The sequence below is a fragment of the Acinonyx jubatus genome, chromosome C2, assembly GCF_027475565.1.
Source record: "Acinonyx jubatus isolate Ajub_Pintada_27869175 chromosome C2, VMU_Ajub_asm_v1.0, whole genome shotgun sequence".
Classification (NCBI taxonomy): Eukaryota; Metazoa; Chordata; class Mammalia; order Carnivora; family Felidae; genus Acinonyx; species Acinonyx jubatus.
Genome location: NC_069384.1, coordinates 148,213 through 172,610, shown reverse-complemented (window position 1 = coordinate 172,610; position 24,398 = coordinate 148,213). Strand labels below are relative to the sequence as shown.

At 39.8% G+C, this 24,398-nt stretch overlaps 1 protein-coding gene across 8 annotated transcripts in view; it reads left to right on the top strand.

Moving 5' to 3' along the window:
- PRMT2 (protein arginine methyltransferase 2) overlaps positions 1 to 24,398 on the top strand; it is a 71,394-nt gene that overhangs the window by 37,122 nt on the left and 9,874 nt on the right. For 6 of the 8 annotated variants that reach the window (XM_027041328.2, XM_027041327.2, XM_053220400.1 and 3 more), the window contains 4 exons: positions 5,924 to 6,031; positions 6,728 to 6,910; positions 11,393 to 11,554; positions 12,558 to 12,722. In XM_027041328.2, coding sequence (XP_026897129.1) covers positions 5,924 to 6,031; positions 6,728 to 6,910; positions 11,393 to 11,554; positions 12,558 to 12,722 — 618 coding nt within the window. The remainder of the gene's footprint in view (positions 1 to 5,923; positions 6,032 to 6,727; positions 6,911 to 11,392; positions 11,555 to 12,557; positions 12,723 to 24,398) is intronic. The other 2 variants (XM_027041330.2, XM_053220401.1) reach the window with 2 other exon arrangements.

Here is a 24,398-nt window from a genome sequence, read left to right as displayed (position 1 = left end):
TGTTGATTATATCAAATTAAAAACCAAATGAATACTCAAATAATCTTTTTTAAAAAATCAAACATTTTTATATCTGTGATGTCCAATTTTAACATTTCTTTTTTTTCTAGCCTTCTAATGGTTGTTCTAATTTCATTTGGGTTTTCATATATAGATTTGATTCATAGTTGTGTCATTAATCTTTCTTAATCATAAAACTTTTTAATTCTCTGGATGTCCTATTCTTTTGAGAAATTTTTAAAATGTTGGAACTTTACAGAATAATATTGCAAACATTATTTGTACATGCCACACAAAAGTGAAAACTTGTTAACATTTTGTCGTATTTGCTTTAGAATGTAAATATATATACATATATGTATATCTTTTGAAGGAAACCATAGATAAAGTTTGTGCCCCAGCCCCATTCTTCTTCCTCTGTTTCCACAGGCAAATACTACTGTGAATTATAAACTGATCTTTGTGCTTCTGCACCACTTTTTTACGTTTTTATACCTAGTATAGGCATCTTTGACCAACATATGATACTCTTTGTGTGTGCTTTTTAGATTTTACTTAAGTGGCTTCATATTCTGTGTCATCTGCTGCTTGCTTTTTCCACTGTTACTGTAAAAAAATTTTTTTTAACATTTATTTTTGAGAGAGAGAGAGAGAGAGCGCGTGTGTGCACGCTAGTGGGGGAGGGACAGAGAGAGAGGGAGACGCAGAATCTGAAGCAGGCTCCAGGCTCTGAGCTGTCAGCACATGAACCGAGAGATCGTGACCTGAGCTGAAGTCAGATGCTTGACCAGCTGAGCCACCCAGGCGCCCCTCCACTAATGTTACTTTTGGGGGATTTGCCCTTGATGTATGTAGGTCAGTTGCAGTCTTACTGTTATACAGTAGGTGTACACCACATTTTATTTATTTCCCTTTTGTGGACACTTGATGTTTCCAGTTTTTGTCTATTTCCAGCAGTGCTGCAGTAAATATCCTACACATCTCCTTGTGCATACGTGCTCTCTGGTGTATACTTAGTAATGGCATTGCAGGGTGGAAGGGATTGCATATTTTCAGTTTTACTAGATAGTGATCAGTTGTTCTCCAGTTTACTGGTCTGCCAGGAACCCATATAGTGCTTGGTAACACTTGAGGGCATCAGACTTTGAAAGTTTGCTCAGTCTGATGAGTTAGAAATGATATCTTGTTATTTAGTTCTTAATTACTTGGGCATCTGTCATGGAAGTATTTCTGTACTGTTTGTGTTCATCCGGTTAATAGCACTCTTCATTACAGAAGAGATGCCTGCTATTCAAAATTTGTGTTTTATCTTTCCTTCCCCTGATCACCTTTAAGGGGTTTTATCACTTTCATCTTTTCAAAGAACCAGTTTTGTCTTTGTTGAATTTCTCTGTGTTCATCTGTTTTCTATCTCATTGGTTTTCTCTTTTCTCTTTATTTCTTTTATACTTTGGGTTTCATTTTCTATTTTTATAACATCTTGTGATGGAAGTTTGGATCACTGATTTAAACCTTCCTTTTCTTTAAGGGGCGCCTGGTTGGCTCAGTCGGTTAAGAGTCCTACTTGGGCTCAGGTCATGATCTCACAGTCTGTGAGTTTGAGCCCTGTGTCTGGCTCTGTGCTGACAGCTCAGAGCCTGGAGCCTGCTTTGGAATCTGTGACTCCCTCTCTCTCTGTCCCCTCCCGCTCATGCTCTGTCTCTGTCTCTCAAAAAATAAATAAATGTTAAACACACACACACACACACACACACACACACACACACACACACACAAAAACCTTCCTTCTCTAATATATGTTTTTAAAGGTGTAACTTTACCTCTGACCATCGGTTTGCTGTACCTCACACACTTATATACATCATTATTTTCATTGTTGATCAGTTAAAATACTTTCTAATATGTTATAGTGGAAATTAGAAAATTTCTGGGCTATTCAGACATGTGTTGTCTATTTTCAGACATTTAGGAATTTTTGCTTATCTTTTTGTTATTTAATTTTGGCTTGATTATGTTGTTCAGAAAAGATACTATTTAAAGTTTCAGTGTTTGCAAGTTTATTCAGGCCTGCTTTGTGACCTAGTCAGATGGGCTGTTTTGGCGAATGTTCCACATGCATGTGCAAAGAGCATGTTTGCTGTGGTTGTTGGTTTTCTATAAATGTCATTAAGGTCAAATGGGTTATTAGCGTTGTTTAAGTCTTTTGTGTCCTTTCTGACTTTTTGCCCGTTTGTTGTGTCAGTTACTGAGAGAGATGAGCTTCAAAAATGTCCTTTTTGATTGTGGATTTGTCTTTTTTTTTAAATTTCCTTTTGAATCTGTCACTTTTTGCTTCATATATTTTGAATCTGTTACTTGGTGCATGGATTTAGGGTAGATTTTACTTTCTAGATTGATGGATTTTTATGAAGTCTTTCTTTTTACCTATTAATATTTCTTGCCCTGTGTCTATTTTGTCTTATGTTAATACAGCTGTACCAGCTTGCGTGGTACACATACACCAATATTTTGAATCTATTTTAAATCTAAGTCCATATATTTAAAATGTTTCTCTTGTAAAGAGCCTATAGGTATGTCATTTCTCCCCCTTGTCGGGTAACTTCTGCTCCTAAATTGGAGTATTTAGTCTGTTAACATTTAACATAATGACTGGTATGGTTAAGTCTAACATCTTGCTGTTTTTCTGTTTCTTCTTTGCCTATTCTTTGTACCTTTCTCCATTCTTGCCTCCTTTTTGATTAATAAAATATTGTTTGCAATTCCACATTATTTCCTCTGTTGGCTTTTCATGTGTATCTTTTACTGATATGTTAGTGGTTACCCAAGAAATTGTGATATGCATCTTTAACCTATCTCAGTCTTTTTTTTTTTCCGACCACTTCATGATCTAAGATTCCTCCAAATTACTTGCCTTTACCAGCCCCCATTTTTGTGCTATTTGTACTATTGTTGCAACATACTTTACTTCTTTATATGTCATAAGCCCCATAATGAATTATTATTGTTTCCTTATACTGTTTAAGTCTTTCTTATAAAGGATAAGAAATAGTCTTGTCTCCCTACATATTTACTTTTCTGGTGTCTTGATATCTAAAACTCTGGAAAATATTAAAGACTGTGATAATGCCGGTTGCTGGTGAGTATTCAAGCAGAGAGCACTCGCTGCATTGCCGTGAAGTGTGAAGTGCTGCACCTTTGGTGGAAAGAATCTGGCAAATGTGTGAATGCAAACCATGCATATTTTTCAGCCCTGATAATCTATCCCATGGAAGTAAAATATCATGACATAAGGATAAATGTGTAGAGATGTTTGTGGCCACATTGTTTACGCTGGTAGAAAGTTGGACACCAAGAGAAAGTCCATCAATCAAGGGTGACTGAAGAATCAGGAAGAATTCCTTTTGTAGAGTATTATATAGTCATTGGAAATTATAAATTAGAGTTCTAAGAATTGGGGAGTTTTTTTTTTTTGCAAGTTATAATGTGAGTAAAAAAAACCCAAAATTAATAAAAGGGTTTGTGACATCCTTCACAAACAACTATGTCAGAAGAAAAACCGCATGTGTGTGGGTGTATGTGTGCATGGATGTGTGTGTGACACGAGCATGGAGAAAGTGTGGGAGGATGTGCCAGGTGACTGGTAAAGGTTAGGGAGGGCGGTGAGAAGCTGATGATGTAGGTGGAGCAGGGGCAGGGGAAGGGGAGCAAGCTAAAAAGGAAATTATACTGTGTAAAATGAATCAGATTACTGTAGTAAGAAAATGTGCAAAGGATACAGATAGGCAACTAACAAAAAAGATGACCAAAAAGTACTTGAAAAACATGTTTGACCTCACTAAAAATTAAAGGCAGATGGAACTGGAGCACCTGGGTGGCTCAGTCAGTTCAACGTCTGACTCTTGATTTCGGCTCAGGTCATGATCCCAGGGTCATGGGATTGATCCCAGCTTGGGCCCTGCACTGAGCATGGAGCCTACTTAAGATTCTCTTTCCCTCCCTTTGCCCCTCTCCCCTGCTTTCTGTCAAAAAATAAAATTAAAATAAAATAAGATAAAATAGTAAATTGTAAAATTATAAAAAAAATAAAGGCAAATGGAACTAACAAAGACAGTGTCTCCACATCAAACTGGCAGAGTTGAGTGATGATGCATGTCCACTGTTGATAAGGGTGTGGGAAAACCATTCACTGTTTTCTTTTATGATTATTCAGAGACTAGAGAGCGAGAATGAGCAGGGGAGGGGGAGCGAGGGGCAGGGTGGAGAGAGAGCGAATCCCAAGCAGGCTCCATGCTGTTGGTGCAGAGCCCAACACGGGGCTTGAACCCACGACTGTGAGATCATGACCTGAGCCGCTATCAAGAGTTGGATGCTTAGCTGACTGAGCCACCCTGGTGCCCCTCTTATAGTCTTATGTAGGTCTGAGGAGCTACCTTTCTGGAGGGTATTTGGTGGTGATATCAGAAGTTATAAAAGCGGGGCACCTGGCTGGGCATCTGACTCTTGGTTTTGGCTCAGGTCATGATCTCACGGTCCGTGAGTTCGAGCCCCATGTCGGGCTCTGTGCTGACAGCTCAGAGCCTGCAGCCTGCTTTGGATTCTGTGTCTCCTCTCTCTGCCCCTCCCATGCTCATGCTCTGTCTTTCTCTGTCAATAATAAGTAAGTGTTAAAAAAAATTTTTAAAAAAAGTTTGTCTTACATAATTTGTAATGTAAAAACTGAAAACAGTTTAAGAATACATAATGAGATCAGATAAATAAATTAAGATTATTCATAGAATGGAATACTATCAGATATTAGAAATGTATTTAGAAGTAATTTAATGAGGAAAATACAATTTAAAAAGTTTTTTTAATGTTTATTTATTTTTGAGACAGAGACAGAGCATGAGCAGGGGAGGGGCAGAGAGAGAGACACACACAGAATCCAAAGCAGGTTCCAGGCTCTGAGCTGTCGGCACAGAGCCTGACGCGGAGCTCAAACTCATGAACCATGAGATCATGACCTGAGCCCAAGTTGGACGCTCAACTGACTGTGCCACCCAGACGCCCCAAATACTCACAATTTAATGAGTGGGAAACTTGTCACAAGGCAGAATTATATGATCTCCATAAATACCCTATATGCGCATATTATATGTACACTTAAAAAAAAAAGCTGGAAAGAATATAAATGTTAGTATGTTAATCATTATCCCTGACCAGTGAGCAAGATTACAGATGGTTGTAATTTTCCTCTGGGTACACTTGTGCTTTCACACATTTTCCAAAGAATGTGAATTACATTTGTTTAGGAAAATTTGTTTAAAATGTATATATGGGGACAGGGTTGCTTCATTGAACTGGAACGTGTAGTTGGAGGTTCTCCGACCCCCAGTGGGTGTCTTCCTGGCAAGTCTGTTCTGATGGAAAGTGGAGACTGGGCAGGTGCACTCTAGGGCTCTCCCCTTCTGGGTCCTGAGCAGCGTGTGACAGCAGCAGTGCAGTCTGAGTGAGGCTGCAAGGGTTGTGCCGGTCCCTAGCACCTTCCTGAGGGCTGCCCAGTTCTGCAGTTCTGCCCTCGGGTCTGACAAGGTCCCCAGAGCGTGATGCCCAGGAATAGGTCTTCTTTCTCTTAGGGCTGGTCACTACTTTGAGGATGATGTTCAGGGTCAGTCACCAGGTAGATGCTAAAGGTGCCTCTTATTTCTTTCTTTGATGTTCTCTTTAGGATGTATTAATAATTTTGTACTAGAGACATAAAGGTAGAGCGAAGGTGAGATCCCTTGATCCTGCTACTGAAGATGACTCAACTTGTAGGATTAAATCTGGTCACACGAATCTTCATTTGAACCCAAATGAAATAACCAAAAGGCTACAAGTTATTAGGATGGACAGAAGGAGAAGCACCATAGTCATCTCCTGTTCTTTCCTTTGCTTTGAGCAGGAGGGAGAGGGTCTCATGGAATGTGGTGGCCAGGAGCATCTCCAGGAGAGTGCGCACCCGGAAGAGTTTGTGGCCATTGCAGACTATTCTGCCACTGACCAGACGCAGGTAACCCGACGCACTTGCTCACGTGCAGTGGCCATGGGCCTCGGTCCATTTTTTTTTTTGATTCAGTATGCTAAATGACAGAAGTAGATGTAATATTTGAAGAAGTCATACCAAAATTAAGTAAAGAGGTATTCAGACGTTTAGAGCCCAGTGAGACCTGTGAGTGACCCTTCTCTTCCTACCCTAACAAGTTCCAGTCCCAAGCCTTAGGTGAAAGATACCTGGTGAGGAATCGGGGGAAGCACCTGCTCCAATTTCTGTTTGGAAACCTTGGTTTAGAACCTATTCTAGTTAATGAAAAATAAGGCTATAAGATAAAGATACTGACTTGAATGTAGCTTTTCCTACTTTGTAACCCAGTAAATGAATCACCTACCACATTTTACTGTGTAAATGTAACTGTGTAAGAGTTACTGTGAAGCGGCTGTTCAGAAATTCTGTCCTAAGCCATTTGAAAATGTTTCATCTTTCGTTTAAAAAATACCATGTGCTTTTCTTTCATGTAGATGTTTCATAAAAATCTCTAAACCTTGGTATCATTTTCACAAATTGTGAGTTGGTATAATTACCTGTTGGGTCCTATTTGAAATAGCTGTGATTTGGGCCCCAGTTATGGGGGATTTATCACTGAGCCACAATTGAAATACCACTTTCAGGTTTTTCTTGAATTTTGATTTCTGTGTATGTTTTTTCCAGCTCAGCTTTTTGAGAGGGGAAAAAATTCTCGTCCTGAGACAGACAACTGCTGATTGGTGGTGGGGCGAGCGCGCAGGCTGCTGTGGGTACATACCTGCAAACCACCTTGGGAAGCATTTGGAGGAGTGTGATCCTGAAGACACGTGGCAGGATGAAGAGTACTTCGGCAGCTATGGAACCCTGGTATTGCATTCCAGATCCCTGTTCAGTTGGCCAGGTGCTGGTATTGCATTCCAGATCCCTGTTCAGTTGGCCAGGTGCTGGTTTCTTCTCTCTAGTTTAAAGTTAGCTTCACCTGGACTGCTGCTTCTCATGGTTTAGAGCAGGGTTTGCAGACTTTTTCTCTGGCTAGTAGACCATGTGGTTACTCAGCTCTGCCATTGTAGTGCAGAAGCAGTCATAAAACCGTAAGTGAGTATGGCGTATTCTTTTGATTTTTAAAAACCATTAAAAAATCATTCTTGGCTTGCAGGCCATACAAAGACAGGTGGTAGGCTGGATTGGCCCATGGTTGTTTAGAGAGATTATCTGACCAATGGGATTATGAATTTTTCTCAGCATTTAAAAAAGAGTAATACATTTTACTTTAAAAATAAAATACAAAAAAGTTACACAAGTCAACAATAATACTTTTATAAATAACTGACTTACTAGTTGTGTGTGTGTGTGTGTGTGTGTGTGTGTGTGTGTGTGTGTTTTCCCAATTTGGATAAAGACCCATAATCCTAAAGTCCAGACAGCTCCTGTTTATATTTTAAACCTAGATGAAAACAGATGCCTGCAGAATAAACATTGTAGACCTAATGTTGAGTGAAAGAAGCAAGACATCAAATAACTTTTGATTCAATTATATAAAATTACAAAGCAGTGTTAAAAGGTATCGTTTATGAATGTAAGTGGTGAGACTCTAAAGGAGATCAGGGACCTGGTTCCCCTGAGAATCAGGATGGTGGTTACTGTTTGGGGGGGGGGGGGGCTGTGATGGTGTCAATTTTGAAAATAAAATCGTTATTATACTAGTGAAGCCGGTTTATTCGCGAATCGCAGGGGAACCGCAATCCAGGGCAGGCAGGCTGCAGGGAAGCACAGGCAAGTCTGGAGAACCAATCAGTAGGGAGAAGGGGTGGGCGGGGCTGCTTGAAGTGAAAGCCCATTGGAGGATGGCGGCTGCTTCTCCTTGGCTAAGTTTGGCAGTTTCTCATTGGCTGGGCTGCTGCTCAGGCCAGGAGAAAATTGTTCTCGTGCTGGGTAGTAAAGTAGGCTTCTTCCTTCGGACTGCTGGAGTGGTAGCGCAGGGGCCGCACCCTTCAGAGCTTCCCTCTCCTTTTCAGGGAGGTTTTCCACCCTCATTTTCGTATCAGCCAGGCTGGGGTGGAAAGGTTGGGGGGGCTGGCATTATTCTGGTATTGGCTGCACAAGTGTTTGCTGGAAAACTATACTTGACAGACTGTAAGGCAGTTTTTAATACACTTTTTTTGTAGGTGTGTTATATTTGACAAAAATGTTACAATAAATGAAAACCACCTGTGTATGTACATGATGAGCGCTTTCAAATTATCAAGCAAGAGTATTTTGTTGATTTTAAAAGGGCCATATTGGTGGTTTATTTAATGACTTTTCATTCATGATAAGCCATGCTGTAATGGACTTCCTTTTACATAAATCTTGTTTACCTTTTGCTAGAATTTCTATTGGGTAAATTTGTAGGGTGTATGTATGGTGTTTTTTGCTTTGGTGGATCTTTCCAATTTGCCCTCCAGAAAGATTGGCTGATTATACACCTACCAATAGTATGTGGAAGCTTATACCACAACCACAATTGCCACAGTGAAAACAGATTTCTAATCCTAAAAGGGAAATATGTTATCTCTTGATTCTGGTTTCTGTTTGTTATTTTAATTTAATTTTATTTATCCTTAAAGTTTATTTATTTGTTTTGAGAAAGGCAGAGACAGCTGAGTGGGTGAGGGGCAGAGAGCAAGGGGGAGAGAGAGAGAGAGGAAGAGGGAGAGAGAGAGAATATTCCAAACAGGCTCTGCACTGCCAGTGTAGAGCCAGACGTGGGGCTCGAACTCACGAAACAGACCATGACCTGAGCCAAAACCAAGAGTTGGTCGCTTAACCAACTGAGCCATTCAGGTGCCCTGTTATTTTTATTTATGTTTTTTTAATGGTTATTTTTGAGAGAGAGAAAGAGAGAGGGAGTAGGGGAGGGACAGAGAGAGGAAGACAGAATCTGAAGCAGGCTCCACAGTGTCAGCGAAAAGCCCCATGTGGGTCCAAATGTAACCTCTAGATCATGACCTAAGCCGAAGTCAGCTGCTCAACTGACTGAGCCACTCAGGGGCCCCCAGTTTCTTTTTTTTAAAGCCAGATTGGTCACCTTTTATATTTTGTTGGCCTTTTCTATTTCTCCATTTTTTTAGGTAAACTTTCATATACTTTGCTCATTTTTCTTTTTATTTGTGTCCGTTTCTCTGTTGAATACGCTGGTTAGCCTGGAATTACACTCACCACTTGCCTCTCATCTTTTCCCATGGAACTCTAAGTTTTATGGTCTGATTTGTCCTTTTTCTTTGTGGCTTCTGGATTTTGTGTCCTACTTTGAAGACCTTCACTCCAATATTATAAATATCCATACTTTCTTTTAGACTTTTGTGACCCCATTTTTAACAATGAAATATTTAAATCAATCTGGAACTTACTAGTTGTAAAGAATAAGGTAAAATTACAACTTAATTTCCCCACAAATATTCAGCTGTTCCAGCATCAGTTATTGGATGATCCTCCTTTTCCTGATGATATGAAATGCACGTTTATCATACGTTACATTTCTAAATTCTATTTGTGTAATCTCTGTTCTGTTTCATTGATCTGTTTATTTCTTCTGCAGCTCCAGGTGCTTTTCATTATTGTAGCTTTTAAACATCCGGGAGGCTAGGTCTCTAGCAGTCCTCCTGTGTTTTAGTGCTTTCATGGCTAGGCTGGTCTCTAGTGTTTGAAGCTAATTTTATTAGCATTTGTTGTACACCCTTCCCCAGGCCAAATTGGCTGGCGTTTTAATTGGTATTGCATGGAAAGTTTACATTAATTTAGGGAGAAGTGACATGTTCATCACATCACACTCACTTTCCCCATTTCTTGAGCATTGTTTTATGTCTCTCAGAGTTTTAAGGTTTATTTTATTTTTTCTTTCTTCTTTCTTCCTTCCTTCCTTTCTTTCTTTCTTTCTTTCTTTCTTTCTTTCTTTCTTTCTTTCTTTCTTTCTTTCTTTCTTTCAGTTTTGATCATATTGGGTGCTTTGCCTTTCTTGTTAAATCTATCCCTAGATGTTTTTATGTATTATTTTTCTAAGTGGTTGGGTGAAGTGTTCTATAAATATTAGATTAAGTTGGTTGATAGTATTGTTTGAGTCTGTGCCCTTACTGATTTTCTTTCTACTTCTCTCTCAGCTACCGAGAGAAGGATATTGATCATAATTGTGAATTTGTCTATTTCTTGTTGCATTTCTATTGGTTTTTACTTAGTGTATTTTGAAGCTTTGTTATTAGATACAAAAGTATTTAGAATTATTAGGTCCTGTTGCTAAAGTGATTCCTGTGTTACTATGACCTGACTCTTCGTTGCTGGGAATATTCTTTGATCTGAAATATATTTTGTGTGATGAAAATGCCACCATCTAACTTCCTTCTCCTGGCATCAGCATGGTGCACCTTTGCATGCTAGTTCTGACTTTCTGTTAAGGTGGATCACTGCAGGCAGGATGGCTGGGTCTTGACTCCATCTACTCTGACCCTCCAACCCTTTGTGTTTCAGTCTTCAGTGTCTTTATGAGGAGCCACGATAGGCTCATGCAGGCACCGTCCAGACTTCCTGTTTGTGCTGACATGGTCTGGGTAGCTTGACTGTCCCCCTCTCAGCCATGCGGGTTTTCTGCAGCTTGAGAGCTAAGAGGTGAGGTGTGAGGGATGGTGCTGTGGGTGCAGCCGCTCTGGGCTCTGACTGCCACCTGTAGCTTCACGAACCATCTGGAGGAGGCTTTCTCTGTTTCCCTGAGGATTAGTGTGATTCCTGTGATGTCTTATGTTATCTTGGGTTTCATGTGTTTTCCTCCCTCTGGACATGGCTGGGGGCCTCGAGCTCACCCTCTGAGGGTCAGCGAGGTTGTTACCTCCCTCCAGAGCTACAGTTTTGGGTGGGGCCCTGTGTGCCTCCTCTAGCATCTCTGCTGGTGGCTTGTCCACGGTCTCTCTTGATGGATAGTTGGCCAAGTTGTATCTGATGGGGAATTTGGTGGTTCCTCCTGTCTCATGTGGGAACAGTGGTCAGGAGGGTAATGTCTGCACCATCTCCTCAGTGATCCACCCCTGCTTCTCTGCTCTCCTGGCTCTTGGGGAGGTGAAGGGAGAATCTCTAGGCAGCACCACAGTGAACTGAAGGATTCTAGAAACTTCCGTCTCATTCCTTCACTGTTTTATTTTTGTCTAGTGGCGTATTTGTGTCCTTTGATTTTTTTTGTCTTTTGTTTTCTCTATGTTGCTCATATTTTTAGGCATGGGGTGGTGGGGTCAAGAGGGTTAGCTCAGTCTCTGATCTTCCTTCTTAAACCAGAGCTCAGGATAGCTCAGATTGTAAGCAGTGATTCCGAATGTGTATTTCCTCTAGAAACTTCACTTGGAAATGTTGGCAGACCAGCCACGAACAACTAAATACCACAATGTTATCCTGCAGAATAAAGAATCCCTGAAAGATAAAGTGATTCTGGATGTCGGCTGTGGGACTGGGATCATCAGCCTCTTCTGTGCACATCATGCGCAGCCCAAAGCAGTGAGTAGGAGGCAGCTGTCCCTTCAGCGGCTTGTGAGCTGAGTCTTGGTGTGGTCCCATGTGCAAAGGCCCTGTGTCGGTGAAACAGGCAGTGTGCTCTGGCAGGCTGAGCCTATTGGACGTTGTGATGTTGGCGTAATGAGTCACAAACAGCACAGAGTAGAAGAGGAGAGAATAGAAAATATCTGAGTGAGTTGCATGTTGTGGGATATTTTTTGGTAAAATGTTTATTTCAGTTGAATAGAGAAACATATGTGTCCCTGTGTTGGGGCTGAGCCACTGGTGTAGGTCACTGTCCAAGTGATATCCCTGCACTGAACAGGGACCACCTGGCAGGGACAAAACAGACCACTCTCCGTGACACAAGGTGGCTTCCCTTCGTCCTCTTCCCTTTAAAGTATGCGGGGTGGGCCGTGCAGAGCTGAAGCCCTGCGGCGGCCCCCGACACAGGTGGATGAAACTCCTAGTTTATAAGTGGAGCTGTGGTGCAGTGACCACTGGAGTTCAGGTGCTGTCAGAACCGAGACGTATGCACACACGACCTTCCTCTGACAACCTGGATTTGAAATGGTCTCAGCCACTGATATCCATAAAGCCTGACTCTTCTCAGGCCAATACTGAGAAGCTCCTGCATCAGTTTTCAGTTATGGGTTGTGTGGCTGCGTGTGTGGGAGCTGGGCCACTGGGTCGCACCCGGGGAGGGCCCCTGCGGTGGGTGCCCAGTATGGGTGTAGGGCCTTCCTCTCACCTGCAGCCCCCTGTCTGTTTTAGGCAGGAGGTGGTGTGAAGGTTAGAGGTGGCTCCCTTGCCAGGGCTCCGTCTGTTGGAGATAGCACGGTGTGGCCCAGCTGCCGTTCCTGCTGTCCGGCACTGTCGCTTCCGTCTGTCCTTGTTTTCCCTGATGCCGACTCTGACTCAGCTGAAGCAGTGGGCTCAGGGAGAGCAGATGACAGGCCGCTTTGCAGGGTGGGACATGCTCTGATGGCACTTCTCCCATATGCAGGTGTATGCAGTGGAGGCCAGTGAGATGGCCCAGCACACAGGGCAACTGGTCATGCAGAATGGCTTCGCCGACATCATCACTGTGTTCCAGCAGAAGGTGGAGGATGTGGTGTTGCCGGAGAAGGTGGATGTGCTGGTATCCGAGTGGATGGGGACCTGCCTGCTGGTAAGGGGCACTGGGACATGCGGGTGGCTGTGGATTGCACCAGGGAAGTGCAGATTCCAGGCAGGGGACATGACTGGGTCCAGAGCGGCTGTTGTGAGCAGAGCTTCTAGGGGAGAGCTGCAGCTGTTTCATGTTAAAGTGAACCCACCTGGTGCCTTTCCTGGCGCTGACCTCTGCTTGGTGCAGGACAGCCTCGAGGCCACAAAATCCACCACTTGTGACAACGGGGCAGGGAGACCTTGAAGGCGATATGCTAAGTGAAATAAGTCAGAGGCATACTGTATGATCTCACTTACATGTGGAATCTGAAAACAACAACAACACAAAACTCACCCACCAAACTCCTAGAAAAAGAGCAAATTTGTGGTTAATGGGGAAAAAGGGGGTTGGGGAGAAAGAATTGGAAGACCATGGTCAAAAGGTACAGACTTCAGGTGCACGAAAACGAGCAGTGGGGTCACGATGTATAGGGTGGTGACTACAGTGACATACGGGACAGACGTTAAGAGTGAACAGTTGACCCTTGAACAATGTGGGTTTGAACCATGTAGGCCCACTTACACATGGAATTTTTTTTAATTAAAGAACATTTTTTAATGTTTATTTATTTTTGAGAGAGAGAGAGAGCATGAGTGGGAGAGGGGCAGAGAGAGAGGAAGACACAAAATCTGAAGCAGCCTCCAGGCTTTGAGCTGTCAGCACAGAGCCCGACGTGGGGCTCGAACTCATGGACTGTGAGATCATGACCTGAGCCGAAGTCGGACGCTCAGCCAACTGAGCCCCCCAGGTGCCCAAAGTGATAAATACTAACTAAACTTTTATGCTAATCATTTCACAATACATGTAAATCAAGTCATTGTGCTGTACATCCTGAACTTGTAATTATCTTAGAGAAAGTTGGTGACAGGTTGGTGGTTTTTTAAAAACACAAAAAAGCATGTACAATATGATGCCAGTTTTTTTCTAAGTTTATTTATTTTTGAGAGAGAGAACATGAGCACGAGGGGGGAGGGGCAGAAAGAGAGGGAGAGAGAGAATCCCAAGCAGGCTCTGCACTGTCAGCACAGAGCCTGATGTGGGGCTCGAACTCACGAACCATGAGATCATAACCGGAGCCGAAATAAAGAATCAGATGCTTAGTCAAATGAGCCACCCAGGTGCCCCTAGTTTTGTTTTTAAAAACTGTACATGGCAAGAGTCCTGGGTAGCTCAGTTGTTTAGGCATCTGACTTTGGCTCAGGTCATGATCTTGCAGTTCCTGAGTTCGAGCCCTGCATTGGGCTTTCTGCTGTCAGTGGGGAGCCCACTTTGGATCCTCTGTCCCACTTTCTCTCTGCCCCTCCCCTGCTCGTGCTCTCTTTCTCTCAAAAATAAATAAAAAACATTAAAAAAAATTCATAGGTAGCAATGACCTAGCCGGCTGCAGGTAGGATGTTCCAGGTATGGTGGGGAAAGCACACCCCACCCTGTGTGTCCCAGTGAGTGCAGCTATGGATCTAGGACAGCATGCAGGGAGAAGCTATTTGAGGACTTTGAAAAGCATATAGTAGCTGGAAGGTTGAGAAAGAAGGCCAGAACTTGAAGTACACCGACCTGGTCTTAAGTTTATTGTTATTCCTCCTGTGGCTCTGTCTCCATACGTAACTTTAGTAATTTAGATGAAAAAGACCCAATTCTTTTGAAAAGTGCAAACTTCTACAACTAACCCACAGTGAGGTAGATAACTTGAATAATCAAGTAAATACTAACAATATTAATTTATAGTTGAAAACCTTCTGTGAAGAGAAATCTGTAGGCCTAAATTATTTCACTGGTGAAATCTACAAACACATTTAAGGAAGAAATAACACCAGATCTGAGCAATGTCTTTCAGAAAATGGAAGAGGAGAGACACTTCCTAGCTCATTTGGTGAGACTGGCATTACCCTAATACCAAACCCAAACCAAAAAGAACTCATGTTCATAAATGCAAAAATCCTCAAAAATATTAGCAAGTATAACCCTGCAATACATAAAAGGAATAACACTACAACAAAGAAGAGATTATCTTTGGAATTCAAGGCTGAGTAATTTACCATATTAACAGTCTACAAAAGAAAAATCACATGATGCTATCAACACACAAAAAATTTGACAACATTCAAAATAGTTTTAAACTTTCTATTGAGATTTCTTATTTGATCTGTGTGGTTTTTTTTCAGAAGTGTTTAATTTCCCAAGTATTTTTTGATTTTCCAGCTATCTTTCTGTTATTGATTTCTAGTTTAATTCCATTGTGGTCTTGAGAGTAGACATTGTATGACTTCTGTTCTTTTAAATTTGTTGAGATGTGTTTTATGGCCCAGAATGTGGTCTGTCTTGGTGAGTGCTCCACGTGAACTTGAGAGAAAAGTGTATTCTGCTGTTGGATGGAGTGGTCTATAGATGTGCATTGTATCTAGCAGATAAATGATGTTGAGTTCAACTATGTCCTTACTGATTTTCTGCCTGCTGGATCTGTCCTTTTCTGATAGAGGGATGTTGAAGTCTCCAACTGTGATAGTGGATTCATCTGTTTTCTCTTGCAGTCCTATTTGTTTTCACCTCACACAGTTTAATGCTCTATTGTTAGGTATATACATGGTAAGGACTGTTATATCTTCTTGGAGAATTGACCCCTTTATCATGATGTTATGCCCCTGTTTATCTTTGATAACTTCCTTCCTCTGAAAGCTGCTCTGAAATTAACATAGCTACTCCTGCTTTCTTCTGATTAGTGTTAGCATCGTCTATCTTCCTCCATCCACTTCACTTTTAGTTTATAAGTGTCAGTATATTTAAAGTAGGTTTCTTGTAGACAACACTTAGTTGGGTATTAGTTTTTGATCCACTCTGACAATCTTTGTTTTTTAATTGGTATATGTAGACCACTGACATTCAAGTGGTTATTAATATAGTTGGATTAATACATCTACCATATTTGTTACTGTGGTCTATTTGTTATTCTTGTTCCTTGTTCCTGTTTTTTTCTTCTACTCTTTTTCTTCTATGACCTTTTTTTAAGCAAATAAAGTTAGGTAATTTAATGAGCATAAATTAAGGGTGAATTAATTTAATGCTCAGAGGTATATTGGTTTAGAACCTGACATGAACATGCTGATATTGTAAACTTAAGATTCATATTTTTGTATGGAGAACTATCTATCATGCTAATGGTCAACAAAAGAAAGCTGGAGTAGCCATACTTATATCAGACAATCTAGACTTTAAAATAAAGACTGTATCAAGAGATGCAGAAGGGCGTTATATCATAATCAACGAGTCTATCCACCAAGAAGACCTAATAATTGTGAACATTTATGTGCCAAACGTGGAAGCACCCAAATATGTAAATCAAACACAAACATAAAGAAACTCATTGATAGTAATACCATAATAGTAGGAGACTTCACCATCCCACTCACAGCAATGGACAGATCATCTAATCAAAAAATCAACAAGGAAACAATGGCTTTGAATGACACACTGGACCAGATGGACTTAACAGATATATTCAGAACATTTCATCCTAAAGCAGCAGAATGTACATTCTTCTCCAGTGCACATGGAACGTTCTCCAGAATAGACCATATACTGGGACACAAATCAAAAAGATTGAGATCATACCGTGCATATTTTCAGACTACAATGCTATGAAACTTGAAATCAACCACATGAAAAAATTTGGAAAGGTAACAATACTTGGAGGCTGAAGAACATGCTACTAAAGAGTGAAGGGGCTAACCAAGCACTTGAGGAAATTAAAAAGTATATGGAAGTCAATGAAAATGATAACACCACAACCCCAAACCTCTGGGATGCAGCAAACATGGTCATAAGAGGAAAGTATATAGCAATCCAGGCCTTTCTAAAGAAGGAAGAAAGATCTCAGATACACAACCTAACCTTATGCCTTAAGGAGCTGTTAAAAGAACAGCAAATAAAACCCAAAACCAGCAGAAGACAGGAAATAATAAAGATTAGAGCGGAAATTAATGCTATCAAAACCAAAAAACAGTAGAACAGATCAATGAAACCAGAAGCTGGTTCTTTGAAATAATTAACAGAATTGATAAACCACTAGCTGGTTTGATCAAAAAGATTCATATTTTTGTAAATTGATGGCATATTCACTTTGTAGACCATTTCCAATTTATAAAAATATTTTTCAGTTGTAATCTCTCTTGAAGCTCACTTTATCTGTAATCTGTCTGTTATCTATCTTCACTTGTATTAAGGTATAAAATTATAAGATATTTAAAGTATGCAATATGACTATTTGATAGCTGTATACATTATCAATAGCTTCCCCCCGTTGAGTTAACCCATTCATCACTCACAGTAATGGTGTCATCAGTTATAGTCACCATGGTATATAATAGATATTCAGACCTTATTCATTTTATAATTGACAGTTTGTAGCTTTTTACCAATGTCTCTCTATTTTCCTCACCCCTGAGCTCCTGGTAACCACTTTTATACTCTCTGTTTCTATGAGTTCAACTTTGAAAAACTTTTTTTTTTTAAAAAGATCTCACATATAAATGATATGATGCAGTATTTGTCTGTCTGTGGCTTATTTCATTTAGCATAAGGCCCTCTAGGTTCATCCATGTTGTTGCAGAGGTTTGGATTTCCTTCTTTCTCGTGGGTGAATAATATTCCATTGTATATAACTGTATCTATATACATATCACATATGTATCATATATACGTATCTATTTCACTTTTCCTTTATCCATTCATCTGTCAGTGGACACTTTGGTTGTGTCCATAACTTGGTTATTATGAATAATGTTTCAGTGAACATGGGAATGCAGATACCTCTTTGAGATAATGATTTTGTTTTCTTCGGCTGTAAGCCCAGAAGCAGGATTGCTGGATCACATGGTATTTCTGGTTTTAATTTCTTGAGGAACTTCCATACTGTTTTCCATAGTGGCTGTACCAGTTTACATTCCCAGTAACAATGTTCCAGGGTTCCCTTTTCTACATGTTCTTGCTAGCATTTGTTACCTTTGTCTTTTTGATAATAAACATAGAAGGCTGATCTGATACCTCATTGTGGTTTTGATTTGCATTGCCTGATCATTAGTGATATTGAGCATCTTTCATGTACCTGTTGCCCATTTGTATATCTTCTTTGGAAAAAATGTCCTTTTGCCCAATTAAAAAGCTTTTTCTATTGGTTTGTTATGAGTTCCTTGTATATTTTGTGTTTTCACCCCTTATTAGATATGTGGTTTGCAGATATTTTCTCCTATTCTACGGTTTACCTTTTTGTTGTTAATGATGGTTACCTTTGCTGTGCATAAACTTTTTCGTTTGATGTGGTCCTACTTGTTTATTTTTGCATTTGTTGCCTTTGCTTTTGGTGTCTAATCCAAACAATTATTGGCAAGATCAGTGTCAAGAAGCTTATTCATTGTGTTTTCTTCAAGGAATTTTATGCTTTTAGGTCTTATGTTCAAATATTTAATCCATTTGCAGTTAATTTGTGTGTGTGTTATAAGATAGGGGTCCAGTTTCCCAACACCATTTCCTAGCAGTTATCCTCTACCCATTGCATATTCTTGGCTTCTGTGTTGAAAATTCATTGATAATTAATGCATGGGTTAATTTGTGGACTCTCTGTTCTGTTCCATTGGTCTATGTGTCTGTTTTTATGACAGTACAATGTTGTTTTGATTATAATAGCTTTGTAATATAGTTTAAAGTGTGAGGTCTTCAACTTTGTTCTTCTTTCTCAAAATTGCTGTTTATATGGAGTTTTAGGATTGCTTTTTCTATTTCTGTGAAAAATGCCATTGGAATTTTGATAGGGATTGAATTCAATCTGTAGATTGCTTTGAGTAGAGTAGACATGTAAACAATTTTAATTCTTCCTATCTGTGAACTCAGGATATCTTTCTACTTGTTTGTGTCTTTAATTTCTTTCTTCATTGCCTTTCACCTTCTTGGTTAAATTTATTTTGAGGTATTTTATTATTTTTGATGCAACTGTAAATCGGATTGTTTTCTTAATTTCTCTTTTTGATAGTTCATTGTTGGTGTATAGAAACACAACTAGTTTTTGTATATTTATGTTGTATTCTACAACTCTACTGAATTTGTTTATTCTGACAGATTGTGTGTGTGTGTGTGTGTGTGTGTGTGTGTGTGTGTGTGTAGTCTTTAGGATTTTCTATGTATGTCTTCTGCAAATAGAGACAGTTTTACTTCTTTCTTTCTTATTTAGATGCTTTTTATTTCTTTTTCTTGCCAGATTGCTCTGGCTAGGGTTTCCAGTACTGTGTCAAATAAAGTGATGAGAGTGAGTGTCCTTGTTTTTCACTTGATCTTAGAGGAAAGCTTTCTGTTTTTCAGTGTTGAGTATGGTGTTAGCTCTAGGCTTGGCATATGGGTTTTATTATGTCGTGATGTATCCTCCCAATACTCAATTTTTTGAATCTTTATCATAGAATGTACTTGAATTTTATAAAATGCTTTTTTGCATGTATTGAGATGCTCGTATAATTTTCATCCTTCATTTTGTTAATGTGGTGTATCACATTTATTGATTTGCTGTGTTGAACCATGTTTGCATCCCAGGAATAAATCCCACTTGATTATGGCATATGATCCTTTTAATGTACTGTTGAATTCAGTTTGCCAATTTTTATTTGAGGATTTTTCCATCTGTGTTCATCAGGGATGTTTGCCTGTAATTTCCTTGTAAATTTTCCTTGTCTGTCTTTGGGTAATGCTGGCCTTGTAAAATGAGTTTGAAGGTGTTCCCTCCTCTTTGATATTTTGGAAGAGTTTGAGATTTGGTGTTGACTCTTTAAATGTTTGGTAGAATTCACCTGTGAAGCCATCTGGTTGTGGACTTTTGTTTGTTGGGAATTTTTTAGTGACTAATTCAGTCTCCTTACTGGTAATTGATTGGTCTGTTCAGATTTTCTTATTTCTTCACGATTCTGTCTTGGTAGGTTGTGTGTTTTTTAGGATTTTAGGTATTCTTCTAGATTGTCCAATTTGTTGGCATATAATTGTTCATAGCAGTCTGTTGTGATCGTTGGTGTTTGTGTGATGTCAGTTGTAATGTCTCTTTCATTTCTGATTTTATGTATTTCACCTCTTTTCTTCGTGAATTGGTGAATCTAGCTAAAGATGTGTTTATCTTCAAAAAAATTAGCTCTCTGTTTCATTGGTCTTTCCTGTGCCTGTGTAGTCTCTATTTCATGTATTTCCGCTCTGGTCTTTGTTATTTCCTTCCTTCTACTAACTTTGGGTCAGTTCTTTCTTTACTTCCTTAGGTGCAAAGTTACATTGTTTATTTGAGATCTGTCTTTTCCCTTAATGTAGGCATTTATTTCTATAAATTTTCCTGTTCAACCTGCTTCTGCTGCACACCATAAGTTTTGTTGTGTTGTGTTTCTGTTTTTGTTTGTCTCAGGATATTATTTGATTTCTCTTTTTTTGTTTGTTTGTTTTTAAAATTTTTTTTTTCAACGTTTATTTATTTTTGGGACAGAGAGAGACAGAGCATGAACAGGGGAGGGGCAGAGAGAGAGGGAGACACAGAATCGGAAACAGGCTCCAGGCTCTGAGCCATCAGCCCAGAGCCTGACGCGGGGCTCGAACTCACAGACCGCGAGATGGTGACCTGGCTGAAGTCGGACGCTTAACCGACTGCGCCACCCAGGCACCCCTGATTTCTCTTTTGAATTCTTTCACCCATTGGTTGTTCAGGGATATGTTATTTAATCTCCACATTTTTGTGAATTTTCCCAGTTTCTTCTTGTTTTTGATATCTAGTTTTATACCATTATGGTCATAAAAGATGTTTGATATGATTTCAGTCTTCTTAAATTTATTGAAACTTGTTTTCAGTGTCCTAACTGAAATGTTCCATGTGTACTTGAGAAGAACGTGTATTCTGCTGCTGTTGGATGGAATGTTGTTTGTATGTTTTATTCGGCCATCTGACCTCATATGTAGTTTAAATCTGGTGTTTCCTTATGATTGTTTGTCTGGATGACCTATCCATTGTATATTTGCTTTATGTATTTAGGTGCTCTGCCTTTTGAGGTTTTGATTGGACTTTTTATATGACTCCATTTTCTCTCCTTTCTGAGCATATCGATTACACTTTTTTTTTAAACTTTTTAAGTGGTTGCCCTCTAGTTTGCGACACACAGTTACAACTGATTCAAGTCTACCTTCATGTAACACTATACTACTCTATGGGTAGTGTTCCTTGCAACAAATAATCCTGATTTATTCTTCCTGTCCCTTGTAACATCATTGTCATTCATTTCACGTATATATAAGTAAACATTATACATGAGCATATGTATACTTACATACATAAGCATACATGGTCAAATACTGTGTTGCTATTATTTTGAACAAATTGTTAGATCAATTAAGAAGAAAAAAGTTTTTTTTTTAAATTTTGTTTAATGTTTATTATTTTGAGAGAGAGACAGAGACAGAGACAGAGAGAGACAGAGACAGAGACAGAGTGTGAGCAGGGGAGGGGCAGAGAGAGAGGGAGACACAGAATCCAAAACAGGCTCCAGGTGCCGACCCGTCATCACAGAGCCTGCCTGACATGGGGCTCAAACTCACAGACCTGAGCGAAGTCAGATACTTAACCGACTGAGCCACCCAGGCTTCCCAAGAAGAAAAATGTTTTAATGTTATCATCACTTGTTCCTTCTTCAGTGCTTTTCTTTATGTAGTTCTAAGTTTCTGATCTATATCATGTCCTTCCTTCTAAATAACTTCTTTTTAACATTTCTTGCAAGGCAGGCCTACTGGCAACAAATTCCCTCAGTTTCTATTTATCTGAGAAAGTCTATTTCTCTTTGATTTTTAAAGTAATTCTAGATTGGTGTTTTTTTTTCTTCAACACTTAAAAAAATTTTTTTAATGTTTATTTATTTTTGATTGCGAGAGAGAGAGAGAGAGAGAGAGAGGGAGAGAGACAGGGTGTGAGTGGGGGGAGGAGCAGCGAGAGAGAGACAGAATCTGAAGCAGGCTCCAGGCTCTGAGCTGTCAGCACAGAGCCTGACATGGGGCTCAAATTCATGAACTGCGAAATCATGACCTGAGCTGAATTCAGATGCTTAACCAACTGAGCCACCCAGGGGCCCCCTCCCTCAACACTTTTAATATTTCACTTCATTCTTCTCTTGCCTGCATGGTTTCTGAGGAGAAGTCAGATGTCATTTGATCTTTATAACTTTGTGGGTAGAGTGTTTTTTTTTTCCACTCTGTCATCTTTAAGGATTTTTCTTTATCTTTGAGTTTCTGTAGTTTGACAATGATATGCCCAGGATACTGTTGTTGTTGTTGTTGTTTTAAATTTTTAAAAGTTTTCATTAATTTATTTTGAGAGAGAGTGAGCAAGCATGAGCAAGGGATGGGCAGAGAGAGGGAGAGGGAGAATCCCAGGCAGGCCTTGATCTCGTGAAGTTATGACCTGAGCCAAAATCAAGAGTTGAATGCTCAATGGACTGAGCCACCCAGATACCCCATACGTATATTGTTTTTAAGCATTTATCCTGCTTAGTGTAATCTGAGTTTCCTGGATCAGTGGGTTGCTATCTGACTTTAATTTGAGGACGTTCTCAGTCATTATTGCTTCAAATATTTCTTATGTTCCTTTCTCTTTCTTCTCCTTCTAGTATTCTCATTTTGTGTATGTTACACCCCTTGTAGTTGTCTTACAGACCTTGGATATTGTGTTCTGTGTTTTTGTTTGTTTGTTTGTTTGTTTTTTGTCTTCGTTCTCTTTGCTTTTCAGTTTGGGAGGTTACTGTTCTCATATCTTCAAGCTCAGAGATTCTTTCCTCAGACATGCCTTGTTTCCCACTAAGCCTAACAAAGGCATTCTTCATTTCTGTTACAGTATTTTTTTTTTTTTTACTTTGAACATTTCTTGGGTCTCTCTTAAGATTTTGATTTCTCTGTTTACATTGCCCATCTGTTCTGGCATTCTTTCTACTTTATCCATTAGAACTCTTAGCATGTTAATCATAGTTGTGTTAAATTCTCAGCCTGATGATGCCAACATCCCTACTATATCTGAGTCTGCTTCTGATGCTTGTTATGTCTCTTCAAACTGTTGTTTGCCTTGTAATTTTATTTGAATTTTTTTTTTTTATGTGTATTTATTTTGAGGGAGAGAGACAGGGCACGAGCAGGGGAGGGGCAGAGAGAGAGGGAGACACAGAATCTAAAGCAGGCTCCAGGCTCTGAGCCGTCAGCACCGAGCCCAATGCAGGAAAACCAAGAGATCATGACCTGAGCTGAAAGCGAATGCTTAACCAGCTGAGCCACCCAGGCGCCCCAACCTTGTAATTTTTTTATTGATAGCCTTGTGTGATGTGTTGGGTAAGGGAATAGCTATAAATAGGCCTTCAGTAATGTGGTGAGGTGTGGGGGAAGCAGAAGCATTCTGTGGTCCTGTTAGGTCTCAGTCTTTTAGTGAACTTGTGTTTCTAGACTGTGAGCTTCACAAAATTTCTCAATTTCTTTTCTGACTTTTGGGTGGGACACGATGGCTAGAGGGGTCTGGAGTTGAATATTGCCCTTTTCCCAGCTCAGTTAGGCTAGGCTCTGATTGGCTGGTTTCTCCAGAGAGCAGATCCTGTTAAGAAGAACAGAATACTCTGGCATGTTTCAAAATGGTTTTTTTCCCTCTGCTCTGTCAGAAGCATGAGGGGATTTTTCTCTGGTTGCTGTGGAACCTGGTGGAGGTCCAGGAGGGAAAACTCACTAACATGTGGGGGTCCCCTTATGACTTAGCCCACCTGGAGTTTGTAACACTCAGAGTTGTCTACACTGAGCCTCCAGCAGTTCATCATTGTTGTTCGTGTTGTTCCAGGAGTTAGGGTTCTGCTCTGGTAATTTGTGATTTTCTGTGTAAGCTTGTTGATTACTCTGATTTTGGAGGGAGCAGATTGCTCTGTGACCTAATATCTCATACATATCTAAGAAGAATTGTGGATTTTTCATTTGCTTTTTACTTGTTAGGGCAGAATGGCAGCTTCTAAGCTTCTTATATGCTGTGCTGGAAAATTCAGCTTGAGTTCATAATTAAATTCTCAACAAACTTGGAATAGAAAGGAATTTACTCAACCTGATAAAGGGCATCTATAAAAAAAAAAAAAAACAAACAAAAAAACACCTATAGCCGCCTAATGGTGAGAGAATCAGTGCCTTCCTCCTAAGAGGAGGAAGAGGTAGGGTGGCTACTCTGCAATTCCTGTTCAACACTGTGCTGGCAATCCTAACCAGTGCAAAAATGAAAGAAGAAATAAAAGGCACACAGATTTAAAACAAAGAAATAAACCATCCCTGTTTCCAGACCACATGATTGTTTTTGTAGAAAGTCCCAAAGAATTTCCCCCCAAATTTCTTTGAACTGAAAGGCAAATTAAGATCACAGAGTGATCAAAATGAACATACAAAAGCCAGTTTTAGTTTTTTAATTTATTTTTTGAAGGCAGTCATATTTTCGTATGCTAACAATGTACAATAGCATTTACAAAGCCCCCAAAACATGAAATACTTAGGTAACAAAACATATCCAAGTTTTGTATGTGAAGAACTAGAAGATGCTGATGAATGAAGTCACAGAAAACCCAAATAAATGGAAAGGCA